The sequence below is a fragment of the Drosophila kikkawai genome, chromosome 2L, assembly GCF_030179895.1.
Source record: "Drosophila kikkawai strain 14028-0561.14 chromosome 2L, DkikHiC1v2, whole genome shotgun sequence".
Taxonomy (NCBI): Eukaryota; Metazoa; Arthropoda; class Insecta; order Diptera; family Drosophilidae; genus Drosophila; species Drosophila kikkawai.
In genome coordinates, this window is record NC_091728.1 from 11,313,910 (window position 1) to 11,327,784 (window position 13,875).

At 38.6% G+C, this 13,875-nt stretch overlaps 3 protein-coding genes across 4 annotated transcripts; all 3 read right to left on the reverse strand.

Moving 5' to 3' along the window:
• Positions 1-182: 182 nt before the first annotated feature.
• Positions 183-2,723, reverse strand: fbp (fructose-1,6-bisphosphatase). Of its 2 annotated transcripts, XM_017178176.2 has the most exons (4): positions 2,648-2,723; positions 1,984-2,042; positions 1,020-1,363; positions 183-892 (listed from the first exon to the last, which is right to left on the reverse strand). In XM_017178176.2, exons 2-4 carry the CDS (start codon positions 2,003-2,005, stop codon positions 227-229), a joined length of 1,032 nt encoding a protein of 343 aa, XP_017033665.1. In that variant the 5' UTR covers positions 2,006-2,042; positions 2,648-2,723; the 3' UTR covers positions 183-226. The 2 variants fall into 2 exon arrangements, with proteins under 2 accessions (XP_017033665.1, XP_017033666.1); XM_017178177.2 differs by lacking the exon at positions 1,984-2,042 and having other exon boundaries at positions 2,648-2,710.
• Positions 2,724-4,472: 1,749 nt separating this feature from the next.
• bsh (brain-specific homeobox) lies at positions 4,473-7,149 on the reverse strand. The gene is made up of 4 exons (XM_017178232.2): positions 6,632-7,149; positions 5,885-6,180; positions 5,137-5,439; positions 4,473-4,780 (listed from the first exon to the last, which is right to left on the reverse strand). The coding sequence occupies exons 1-4, from the start codon at positions 7,033-7,035 to the stop codon at positions 4,506-4,508; spliced, it is 1,278 nt and encodes a 425-aa protein (XP_017033721.1). The 5' UTR covers positions 7,036-7,149; the 3' UTR covers positions 4,473-4,505.
• A 1,553-nt stretch (positions 7,150-8,702) lies between these two features.
• LOC108082668 (accessory gland protein Acp29AB-like) lies at positions 8,703-9,434 on the reverse strand. The gene has a single exon (XM_017178165.1). It carries the CDS (start codon positions 9,432-9,434, stop codon positions 8,703-8,705), a length of 732 nt encoding a protein of 243 aa, XP_017033654.1.
• Positions 9,435-13,875: the final 4,441 nt, after the last annotated feature.

The following is a 13,875-nucleotide window of genomic DNA, read 5'->3' on the forward strand; positions in this document are numbered from 1 at the left end:
CCCATTGCGGCTACTTGATAATTATAATTATCAAACTTCTGATTTTATAATTTCAAGGAGAATATTTGAATTGCAAACCTGTCTTGATATGGGAGACGTAAAATATAGGTCTAAATATAGCGTTCTGTAAAGTTTGCATTTAATTTGCAACTATTTCCTTTTTAAATTTAAAATTTGAAAAATTTGTTTAAATTTAAAATTTTTCTTTATTCATTAATAATAAAAATTACTTCAGATAACTAAGAGCTTCCTCGACGTCAGACTTGGATCCCAAGAAAATGGGACTGCGTTCGTGTATCTTCTTGGGAACAATGTCCAGAATGCTAATCTTGCCATCGCTGGCCAGTCCACCAGCCTGAATCATCAGATAGGCCATGGGGTTGCATTCGTAGAGGAGACGCAGCTTGCCATTGGGAGCCGACTTGGTGGCTGGGTAGATGAAGATGCCTCCGTATTTGATGGTGCGGTGAACATCGGCCACCATGGAGCCGACGTAACGGGCTCCGTATGGCTTGCCCTTGCTGGGATCCTTCTTGGCCGCAATATAGTTTAGGACACCCGCGTCCCAGTCACTCGCGTATCCCTCGTTGATCGAGTAGATCTTGCCCTTCTCTGGCACCCGCATGTTGGGATCGGTCAGGATGAACTCACCGATGGCCGGATCATAGGTGAAGCCGTTAACTCCCGAGCCAAGGCCCAGAACAATGGCCGTGGCAGAGCCGTAAAGTGCATATCCAGCGGCCACCAATTGATTGCCTGGCTGCAGGGCATCCTCAACTGTGGGCGGATTGTCGTTCTTCTTGCGGTAAATGGCGAAAATCGAACCAATGGACACGAGGCAGTCGATATTTGAGGATCCGTCCAGCGGATCAAAGCAAACAATGTATTTACCCTAAGAAGGAAAGAACAATATATGTAGAGTCGGGTATATTTAAAACAATTTTAAATTAAATTAGAGTAAAAAAGAAAAAAGGCTTAAATTAAAAATTTTTAAATTGTTAAAATGATTAAACTCTTACCTGCTTATCTACCTCCACCTCAATCACGTTCTCATTCTCCTCGGAAACCATCAGGCATGTTGTATATGAGGACTTAAGCATATTGATGAACAGTTCATTAGACAAAACGTCCAGCTTCTTCACTTCCTCACCCTGGACGTTAATGTCACCGGCTATGCCATGGAGCTTGGCAATTCCGGCCTTTCGTACCGCCGAGGCCGTGGCCTTAATAGCCGTTTGGATGCAGTTAAGGAGCTGCGACAAATCTCCGGTGGCATTCTTGAATTTTCGCTGCTCCTGGAGCACGAAGCGGGTGAGCGTCATCGCATTGGAGTCGAAGGCAGGTCCTTGTTGACTCATTTTGGCTATGAAAATACAACATAATTATTCGGGAACTTTAGATTTGGTGGATTAAATGTAAGCAGTAACATTATTATTCAGCTTACATACATCAAATACAGCAAACAAAAAATAAAGTTAAAGAGTGAAATGCTTGTTACAAAGTTAAAAATTTTTAAACATATATTTCAGACGTGTTAATTTCTATATTACATTCTTGCATACAAAAGCAATAAAGCTTAAATTGTGTGTTTTTATCGTTGAAAAGTTAGTTACAATAGAAAACACATATGAACTACGTGCGATATAAAAAATCCGATTGTTACTACTTCTAACAATTCCTATCTTTAGATACAAATACAAAAACTTTGGAAATACATATATAGCTTAGATTTATATATACACAAATATTAAATATTATATTTTGTATTGAAAAGTGTAAAGAAAAAATAACATATAATTGATCATTACTCTTCAATCTTGAATAAAGCATGTAACTAGTTTGCAAATATTAATTAGCAAAGTCAATTTCGGGAAGTGCTGCGGGGGATTCAGGAGGTGCAGAGTAGAAATAGTCAACTTTGGGAAAGCGGAGGGCAAGTTTCACACAACTGGCAGGCAAGGAGTAGAAAGCAAGGTCACTTACAATTACCATTACTGGCCGCCATTATTGGGCACTAGTATGCTCTCTAAATTATGCGGTTCCTGTGGGGATCCATCAAAATAGAAACAATAACCAATTATTACTTAGTGCTCAAGTTCCTTCTATTGAAGGTCAAGTCAGAGGACCTTTTAAGTTCGCTAGTGTCACTATAACATAGGCCTTATCTCTCTTTGCTTTAAGGGGCTTGTTTCATGGAAAGTCACTATCAAAACTTGTCATTCTGCGTATACGTGTTTTTTGTGTGTCTTGTTTTGGTTTTATTTTTGGTAGATGATAACCGGTTCGTTCTACAAATATGTACAAATGTATCAAGGAAATTATATAAAACCGAACTGGAAAAAATAATATTTCTTCCGGGCGATTTTTATTCATACACATGTACATACATATATTGACACGTGCCCCCTTATTTATTTTTGGAAAGACTCTCAAGAAGACTCGATTAGCTGAACATACATATACCATGAGATATATGTAGGCTCTGTATTTTTAAGAGCTAATCATGTGTATGCTGTATATATGCACTATTCTTCCGTACAAAAGGGAATGAAATGTTTTTCAGACTTGTCCTCAACATGGCCGTGACCCCTGGGGACACTTGTGGAGCTTCGAAGAATTCAAGAGAACGAAATGCACTTTCACTTACAACACGGGGAAGACAAGACAGGCAACTAACGAAAAACGAACCGCAGGCGTCGGCTGTACTAAAGAGACTAGACTGCTTGTTGGCTTTAGTCCACGTCCACGGCTACACAGAAAACGTCACTGCTTGGGGGATACTCTACGAAGATACATTTTCACTTTTGGAGGAGCTTGACACGCACTCTACTGCGATAAGAGTCTACTGGCGAGACCTCGAAAAAGTCACCTCGATGTACATTTTTTATTGTTTCTATTTTTGTATTTAGCAAATAAAATGATAATTTAAGTAATGCTTCTGAATTGTTCTATTATTTTGATTGTTGTTTTCTTTTAGATCTGGTTTAAAGGGTATTTAGAGTACGACTGGGTTCACTTTGTTTTTTATACTTTCCCGCTGGTAACGAACTGATATCGCGTAAAACATATACAAACGCCAGTATATAAAAGAGAGAGTTCCACTTGAAGAGAGTTGAAGATGAAGAGACAATTTGAAGTTGGAATATAAAGAGAAAAGAGCATAGGTTTTTACATAATAATAAAATAATATATATACATACAAAATATTTCAAAATAATAAAAATTGTACTGGTTCTAAATATATATTTATAAAAACTAAGGACCCCAGTTAGTATATTCCATTCCATTATGAAGTGGCTTGTATGACTTTTATTTACAACTTCTACCGATCGATGGGGAGGCTCGTCTCTTTAGATTTAACTTATCAATAATGATAAGCTATAGCTATAAGTACATATAAACAGACCTACGAATATGTGGCTATAAATGTATATAGAAGTATATTTTAAATCTTGTCATTGCTGCGACCTTTGATTAGATTATTTTTTTACTTCTATCTCTGGATTTGTTGTTAAATTTCGTTTGACTAGACGTACCAATTAGAACCTAAAAATATATATATATATATGTAGCCTTAAAAAAGTTGTATTTTGAATGAATGATTACATATTTATAATACAAAATTTAATCATGTATGTTTTTAAAAATGCTCAAGCTGATTTAAGCGATTATTTCATCTATGTGGCATGGACTTTAGTCTTAAAATGCTGATACCCAGAATATATTTCCTGCCAGTCATTTTAAATGTATGAATTTCTACCATTACAATGATCCTGTGGCCAGAGGCCCAACAATTTTTAAAGTTGAATAACCTGAATTTTTAAAACTAACTTTAGCTTTTTGGGAATTCTTTTTAAACCATAATTAAGAAACAATTAGGACTATTTAACATACACCCACATATACTCACCCTTACAAAACAAAATGTCTGGGTAAAATTTAACATTGTTAAGTGGGTTCATTCAACCCCAATTTATACCATACAGTCAACCCCATAATCAAACGCTTTGTGCTTACGATATTAGATACTACTTTATTTTGTCAATTGGATTTGATTGCCAAAAGACTCTAAATTAGGGAAGAATACTTGCTCACCCCAGTAACCAGGTAAAACAATACACTTCATATTATTCTGTTTTGTTCCTTTATTGTACTCTAGAATACAATCACTAAGTTTGATTAGATGTATGGTTAATACACGACTAGAATGCAGCTCATTCAAAAATTATTTAATATTTACAAGGCTTTTGTTTTTATTTTATCTCTGGGGGGAAATACAATCAGATGACTTTAATTTTTAGATACGCATATTGATTATGCAATGGCAGCTTTTAAAGGTACGGAAAAAGTGCACAAATTGTAAACTATTAACACCTAATATTGTCCAGGCTTACAGTAATAATTCTAGGCTTGAAATAAAAACGCAAAAAGTGGAAAACTATAAATTTTTAAAACTTGGTATCTCGCCAAAATTAAGTTTTAATTTTAAACTTAGATCAAACCGCCTATGTTAACTGGTAGAGTTTCGAGTCCCCAACTATGTCCACGTCACTGCAGTTGTCCTCATCGTCCTCGGTGTCCGCCTCGAGATCTGAATAATCATCCGTGGAGTAACCCTGCTGCATGAGACACATTTGCAATTGCTGATGTTCGTTTGTATGCTGAGTGGGCGTGCCGCCGGAACTAGAGTTCAGCTTGGCGTGCTTGGAGTCCACCGAGGAGGAGGAGGCTTCGCCTCCTGGCTGTTTGCCCAGCTCGGTGCGTGAGAAGTCAACGGGCTCTGCGGAATGGAAAAGTCAAAGAAAATTGCACAGATTTTAGAACTAATTTGATTTGAGGAGAAAACTTGAAGAAAACTTTCGGCAACTCAAAGCACCAGCTAAAAGCCAAAAGGGGTTAATTGAAAGACGAAAAGTTTTCTTAAAGAAGCTAGCCAGCACTCTGATTTTGTAGCTTTGAACATGAAACCAATTTTAAACCACAGACAGCTTTTTCTACATTTTTGAAAGTCTTTTGGTAATATTTATAACTTTTCTTTTTAGCAAAGTCTCATTTATATTTCAGGTTTCTTAATAAGAACTCCAATACATTTTGTTTTTTTAATAATTTTTTGTACTTTAATTTGAGAACACTTACCGTTTGTATTATCACGCCGACGCAACTGTTTCTTATGCTTCATCCGCCGGTTTTGAAACCAGGTTTTCACCTGCGTCTCGCTCAGTCCCAGCGCCGTGGCCAATTCCACACGCTCTGGCGTGGACAGGTAACGTTGGGCCTCGAAACGCTTTTCCAGGCCGGACAATTGCGGATCGCTGAACACTGTGCGCGCTTTCCTCCGACGGCAGTGACGAAGTGCATTCACACCCATACCCAAGCCAAGAGCCAGCTCGGGCACGCAGCCGGGTGCTCCAAAGAAGGGTGCTCCCCCAAAAAGGCTGGCTGCAAGGTTGAATGTCGAAATTTTGTTAACTTAGTTATAGTTTTCAAAAATGAAAACTTTCAGTGTTAATGTCCATTTACACCGGTTCGTGATACTATGAAGTCTCCTTGAAATGTATACAAACGCAACATGAAAATAATGGTCCTTTCTAATACCTGTTTAATGTAATAGCTTAATAACTTTTTACTTATTCTTATTCCACTGGTAAAAATTTTATTAAAATAAAACACAATCTGCCCACAACCTATATTTTATATAGTATTTAGTAACTATTGCTCAAATTCCGATTAACACTTATACCTCAAATGGCGTTACCATTTAAGTAACGCATTTCTTAGAAATAATTCTTATTTTGTTGAAAGGCAACTTCAGTTTTAAGGATTATTGACAACACTGATCATACCGATTCTTAAAATTGTTTAAATTCTTAAAAATGGCACTTGCCTTGGGAGAGAAAATATGGATCCACTGACTTGTAGGTGCCCGATGATGGAGATAGATATCCGAGGGTCATTTGAAGGAATCCATGATCCGTGTATGGCGCATTGGGATATAGCACTCCATTTGGTGCTCCAGTCCCTCCATTTGGTGGAGGAGGAGGCGGTGGCTGCGATGTTGGCACCGGTGGCGGTGGCGGATGTCCTGCCGTAGATCCCAATGGATGCGCCGTTTGATCAGCACTATAATAAAAAGCATTCGAACGTGAATGGTGGCCAACATTTAAACACAAGGTTAACGGTCTTGTAATGTTTAAAAAGTGACATATTTAAAACGGTGACTTTTTAAATTGTTTTCAAATAAGAACTTTTTAGTTTCGAATTAGAAATTTACGACTTCCTTGAGTGTGATAGAGAACAATTTTTATATTATGGTTTTTGCTGTATTCTTAAGAATTTATGTATAAAATCCAGTTTTAAGATAACTAATAATGTTGGATATTTAGTAAAACGAGAAATATTGTGATTAAGATCTAATTACAACTATCCGAAGTCGAAATATATGTAGTTTAGGGAAGTCAAACCGATGCAAAATTTTATATAGCTTCTAGGTAATATCGTTAAGCAACGAATCTACAACTGTTATCAATTTTTAACCTTAAAGTTTATTTTTAATATTTTATTTGTAATTAATTTGTTAGTAGTTCACATATTTACACTAAAGGTATTATAAACTTTTATTTTTCAAACGAACCGTTGAGTGCTGTGCAAGGACTTGGCGTAATTCTCACTTCCATATCCCGATGCTCCCTGCTCGCCGCGCGGTGCAGTTGCCGCGGTAGAAGATGCCGACGGATGCGAAGGCGTTGGGTGCAAGTGTTGCGACGGATGTTTATGTGGATTTATGTCCTGGACAAAGCTGCCGCTCCTGGCATTTTTCACTGCATTTCTGCTGATTTTCTGACTGTGACCATAATTATGGCTATTACTACTGTTATTATTGGCACTATTTAAATTTTGAAACAATATATGCTCGATGGAGAACGGCGTTTTTGTGGTCAGCATTGTGGTGCCACCGGACACCGCAACCTTGCTGTGCGTAGGTGTGGTTGCATGTGCATCCACGGGACTCAAGCTGGCCTCATTAAGCATTGCCATGTCGGAGGGACTGGATGCAGAAGCGGATGCGGATACGGATACGGATGTGGGTGCGGAGAGCGGAGCGAGGGTATGCCGTGTCTCGTATGTCCTTGGGCTACGCGCTTATGTTGTTTGCTCGTTGACGGTCGCGTTGACTTTGCGGCAATCACCGCACATCAACCAGCAAATTGCTCTAAACGAGCTGCCAGCATCCATGTGCGAGCGGGCGAGCTGCAGGAGGCGCGTGCGAGCGAGAGGGCGACTGGGTGAGTCCTTGTCCAGCAACCCTGCATCCCGGCACATCCCCTGCAACTCAGATGGGCTTGCTGCCCCCCCTCAATCCAATGCAGCTGGTTGTTTGCGGTGCCCGCTTAGTGAAGATACCAATGGGGGGAATCCACCGAATTTCCGGGGATATCCTTTTGAAAACACCCCCCATTATTTGCATGCGCATCTAGTTGTCCCGCTCGCTCGATTTTAGCTCCCATTTTTCCGTCTCTTCAGGCATCCGCTCTTCGCACGATTAGCTAGGTCCTTTGGTCCTTATGCGGCAAAAACGTTGTTTAATTGACCCATGATAACCGCAAATAATTTGCACAACAACGCGTCGACGTCGCTGCTCTGCCGCCATTTTGTCCGACTGACTATTAAGCCCACCCACCACCCATCGCTGCCGCTGTTGCCGCCGCCATCCAACTACCGTTTCTGGTAATTAACGTGTCAGGGCCGCCATTGTTGTCGGCTGGTTGATGTCGCAACGTATTGAATTCATTAAATGCCACAATTATTATAATTGAATTAAACAATCGTTTCCGTGGGCTCAGAGAGGAGCCGACGCAACTGTTCCTACCCAGGTGGTGGGGTCGCCTCTGCTTTAATACATATTGCTCCCTCAGTATTGACACATGTTTCCCTCGGTGTTGCGCCAGAAATGTGCTTGATTTAATGAAATCAAAGCCCCAACATAGCCGTACACCACCCACAATGCGAACCATTTCGTCCCACCTACACCCAGAAAGGGGGCGTAAGTCCTGTTTTACTGTCAGCCAATCAGCGGTCACCTCGGAAAGGGGTTGCTTTCGCAGTATGTTCGTCCTTCTCTTGGCAAGGTCTCAAGAGTGGTCTCCCCACTCTCTCTGTGGGCAGCAAGACAGCGCCGAGGCGGCAGAGGCAGGGAGAGAAAGAAACAGGATGCTGATGATGCGACCAAAAAGCAAGACAAATTTGCTCGTTTTATTAATAAAATAAGTCACGCAAAGTAAGTCGAACATCATTATTAGGTTAAAGCCCTAAAGCGGGCGCTTTAGGGTGGTGTTCAAAAGATCACGGGTAAAGCGAGCGAAGCGTGATGTCCCTGGAGTGGAAAATGTCTCTGATTTTGTAAGGACATCAATCAATTAAATTATTTGAAACCCCAATTAGCATTAAATGGGTGAAGAAACGAGATCCTCTAAACAGTAAGTATGGTAAATGCCAAAAACTAAAAGTAATCGAATGCTCTAACATGTTAGAATACATTTAAATTACTTGGAAAGGGTATTCAAAAGATATATTATAAAAATAAATCGATATTTTAGTAGCTAATGAGTTTTTATATAATCCAAATGAGGTCTGAGAAAACCTACTAGTTCTTTTATAATAAATAATGCTTAAATAATGACTTAAGCCTTTCATAACGAATTTAATTAAATTTCTTTGTCTGCCTGGCAAATAAAATAGGCAGGAAAATCACAATGAAAATAGCTCATAAATCCTTCAAGCAAGTAAACGCAGTTTTGCGTGTGCTGTTCGTCTCCTGACAGACTTGGGCTCCAGTCTAAAAATTCTGCCGTTTTGTTTGAGGCCACGGATATATAGTGGCCCTCCTTGAGCTGATCGTTAATGCCCAGCCAGTAGGCTGAGCTTCCTTTGAGTTTCGCATTGATTGCGGTGAGTTCTTCAAGGCTTTGAATTGAGGCCAGATATCCTCCCATGCGAAGACAGACGATCTCAGCACTACTCCAATCCTGGCGACGTTCAACGATAAGGAAGTATCTCGAACCGATCTGCTCGAAATTTGATGGAACCTTAAACTTCATCATGTTACGGGTCTCCACTAAAGCTGCTTGTTGGGCTTCCAGTACAGCCTGCAGTTGGTTGTTTATTATTTTCTGTACCTCCAGCACCTTCTCAAGTTGTGATTCAAGCTTGGCCTGCTGACCCACCAAAATGTCCACCTGCGTGTTGCCTTTATCCAGGCGTCTTGTAATTTGGTCGAGCAACGGTTGCAGGGCAGCAATGCAAAAGTTATCATACTGATTTGGCTTGGGATCATCGATAAGGCATACGTAGCCCGAATGCTGGTCCTCCGCCACGCATCCATTCCACAAACTCCACGCGGCCAATAAGCACAGAAGATTAGTTTCGAACTCGGACATACTGATACTAAGAGTGCATGTACAACCACTTGAAGTCTCTAGTGAACTGACAACCAAAGTTATTCAATGATTTTCAAAGCCACATCCGGCTTCCGTCGGGATTGATAAGAGCTATTTTGTGATCTATGACATTAAAATTACCTGCATCAAAACCTTAATCTTCGTTTTGCTGAAAGCTCTCCAAATTTTAGTTAATGCAAATTTCGTTTTCAACATCAGAGAATTTACAATATAGGTAAATAACCCATACTTGTAAGCTTGCGTAATTATTAATATAAGTCTTTCCTGGCCTAACTGACTCAGGCACACCTCCTTCCGAATTTCCCTTCAATTGTTAGCTAATAAAAATCATCACAGAGAGAAGGCGTGGACCACCTACAGCTAGCGCATATGTCCATCATTTTATTAGCTGGGTGTTTTGTCCTTTGACCTTATCTTAGGACCTGCTGTGCGACAGCAGAAAAGAGCACGTGAGAATATTAATTTGATTAAATTGGCATGGAAACGCGCAGCGGGTCAGAAGTGCGCCCGCTGAAGGGTAGCGATATAAGATTTCTTATCGCAAAATCCGTTGTTGTTGTTGTTGTTAGCCTGCTACTTAACGCAGACGCCGAGCCACCACCAAGGGACACACTGCAGTGCCTTTTATGCGGGTTCCCAGCGTTGAATGCACTAAATGATGTGCATAAGTGCGAAAACGTTTTGCTATAGAAAGGAAAGCCTCCTCGCCACTCCACCTTGCCCTCTGACTGACTCTCTGTTTGCCTTGATTGACGCTGATAGGGCACGTGTTCTCAATTATTTTAGAATAAACATAACAAGCTTTTTCATGGGGCCAACTCAATAGATGACTTCTCTTCCTCTTAGACACGGTCAAATTATACATTTGCTTGTTAGAGCCGAAGTGAAAGAGGTCATGCAACTTCTATTGAAAGAAAAAAGGAATACAATTTTTTTAAGAATAATGTTAATAAAAATTAGTTAAACACAAACTGTCAATATATCAATAAAAAACTACATAAACGGGCTTCATGCCCAGGATCTATGTATATCCGAAGGTCCTCCTTATGCTTTTTAAAACGAAACATATACTGAAAAGTAGAAAGCAACAAAGCTATAATTTTGTAGTCTAATTATTTAATCATATATATATAAAAAACAGTCAGATCTGGCTCGAAAAGTAATATATTATGCCCCAGCTAAACTTAAATCTTGGGTTTTTAGGTTAAGCTACCTTATACCTTTGTACTAAAGTATGTGCAGACATTTTTACAGGTTTTTAAATTTTGTTTTGGTTTAAAAAACTACTACTCACTTGTTTGTTATTGTTTTTAAAATAGCACACTCTTAAAAAAGGAAAAGTACATATTATAAACGCTAAGCTTAAACAATGAAAACACCCACTATAATAATCCCTTTAGTTTATTCGTTTTCCCAGCCGAGTCCAGTGGCTGTTTAGACATTGGAGCGGTCGGTTTCTTATTAAGAGTCTCTTGTTGTGATCCTAGTCGGAGTAACCTATTCACCCGGCCCTTCGGCCGCCCTAACAATTAGAGCACTAACAAATGCAATTATGCAGACACCTCCCTCCATTTGAGCAGAATTTCTTCACCCCTTGCGGCACACAATTACTCTCATTGGCAACAATTGCAGATGAACCCGACAGGCGAAGGCACCAGAGTCCTTCAGGTCCTTTTCCCAGCCACCAAACCGAAATTCGAAAGGAAAAAAAAAATGGGAAATACGTGAGGAGGGAAAAATCAGAGCTAGGAGAGTGCAAAACAGCAAAGGCAAAAGTTCTACGAACGCGTGCCACATATTAAATTACATCGAACACACGATGATTTGTCGAGGGGCAGTTTGTAATTTGCTGGCATTTTTCGATTTCAGGCAGCCGTGGGTGCGGAGGAAGTGGTTCAGAAGCACCGCTGATATTTTGATACATTTGTTGAATTCTACAGTCATGTAGTGTGCTATTTAATTTAATTTATCTCGCGTAATTGTCGTAAATTTCACTGCCCTGCTAAACAGTACATAATGAGGGATTGTTTCGAGACCAGATTTCCGGATAAGGCACTCTAGGAGGGCGTCAACCGACAATTTCCGAACGTATTTCCCATTTAAATGCAGCCAAACTGCCACTTTTTGACTGGCTATATGATTATGGCTGGGTAAAGAGCATTATAAGTAAGGCATAATTAGATTGTTTCGAGATTAATCTGATTTCGAACTCGTTTCAGATGTTTTCTTAATAATATATATTTATATATAAAGTATTTTAGGAATTTAGAAATAATAATAAATAATCTTAGGAAAGAACGTGTTGGGAAGGCATCGCTTTTAAAGACATAAAGATATCATTTTTTATTGGGTCTGTTTGGAATTGGAAAGAAAATATTTTATAGAACGAAAAAGGTATTTTCCTGAATTTTTTATTTTCCCTTTTCCTAAGTTTTTTATAAGTAAACGCTCTCAGTTACAATGAAAGTGTGTCAGTTTGTTTCCATTCCGTCAGTTTGATTACTCTAGGTTCTCTGAAATCTCTATTCATTGTCTCCACAAATATCAACATTACAAATTCTGTTAAAATGAAAATCGTCAAGTAACTAGTACCCTCTTAAAAAACCTTTTGTTGCTGGTGATCCTCCCCAAGGATGTAACTACTTGAGCTTCCCCTTTGAACTTTGTTCCATAAACAAAGGACCCGTAAGAAGGTACAAGTTCGTTTTGCTTGCTTTAAAAGTTAATTTACCGAGAATCAAACTTAAAGGCGGAAAAGGATCTAAGGAGATACTTACAACGCGAACCGATGCCCCCATTCCGAGACCATGCACGACCCTAAGCCTTGTGCAACCTGATCGGTGGCACACTTCAGCTTTGATTTCAGGGAATTATGCTAACAAAAAAACAAGGGACGTTGTCGACAATACAAAAGGATTTGCCAGCCAACTGACACAAAATGTTGTAATTGCCCGAGGATGAGGAAGTTCCGTCGGTCTTAACCGCAAAGCGGATGGGCGATTCGCTGCTACATTTTTATTATTATAAAAATTTGGCTTAGCCCAACTGACGGGACACGTGCAACAATGGAAACGTAAGCTCAGGCAAATTAAGAGCCCTAATGATTGCTAAAAATATGATCAGTCTTATACATAATTCGTCCATGGGAATAAGTATATCTTCCTGAATCATTTGAGATAAGGGAAACAATCAATAGGAGATTCCTAAAAGGAAGCGTTTACATAGACGCCCTTTTGCACGTTCGTGTCAACAGGATAACAATGGATGACAACGAAGACATGCTGAAGTGGATGGAGGAGGTTTGGCCCAACAGGAATGACAAGTTAAGGGCTTTCCTTCAGGTGAGATGGGCTAAGAATCGTTGTGCTCTTAAACTGAAAGCACCCATTTACAATTTGTTTTAAATTTCTTTAGTAATTAAGTTCTAATGAGACTTTAGAATCCTTAAAGGTTTTGCATATATTTTCTGGAGTTTTTCAAAAAGGTAATGGTTAATCTAATAAATATTCCTAATGAAAACAGGAGGCCTTTTTGCAGTCTGTTTAAGTTTACTGCCTTTCTATCTACATTTGCAAACAGAACCCCATTACTTGACTATTTAAACAACAATTTTAATAAATGTTTTAAATAAGCTTTTATATTTGTTTTTATTCATGTGGTATAATGGGGCTTATAAAATTATGTGATATTATTCTAGATTCCATTTCATAGCATGATTGCATTTAGTTTATATGTAAGAAATACAATTATGTGTTTTTTTATGTAAATATTATTGCAAGCGTCGTTTAAATGTTTATCTTCGTGTTGCCGTTTAGTTGTATCAGTTACTCGGTAATACAATTGTTTACAAGTACATTTCCTTTATTTTTCCTTTTATCAAAATATATATATTATGCTATCTTATGTTTTAAAGCTTTTTATTTAGTTACAATATTACCATTTTGTTAATCTCAGTTATACTTTCATTGTGTAACATTTTCTTGTTTTATTAAGACCTTTTATTTTTGGCTAATTATATCTATCGACTGTAAATAGAAGAAAGTATGACATCTGCTTATGAGATTGATTTTTGTCCAGCGATTTTTAGTAATCATACCATTCCGAGAATATTTCTAATATTGGTCACAAGTACAGTAAAGTATTCGGATCTATCTATATATGGATCAAAAAGATCAAGGAAGTCCGACGTTTCTAGCTCGGATTAAGATCTGATCTAAAAATTACCTGGTCGATTTTTTTGTTATAATTTCAGCCAGAAGTTTGCAGCTCAGTGAAAAAAATATTTAAGATTAAAATTAAAAAGTTTATTATAAGCTTTACATGTTACATCATTAAAGCCTTAAATTTTGTTCAGATTAAAATTTTTTTTATTATTTTTGTTAATTTATGGTAGTGGCACTCGTCTGCCATCGGTATTTTA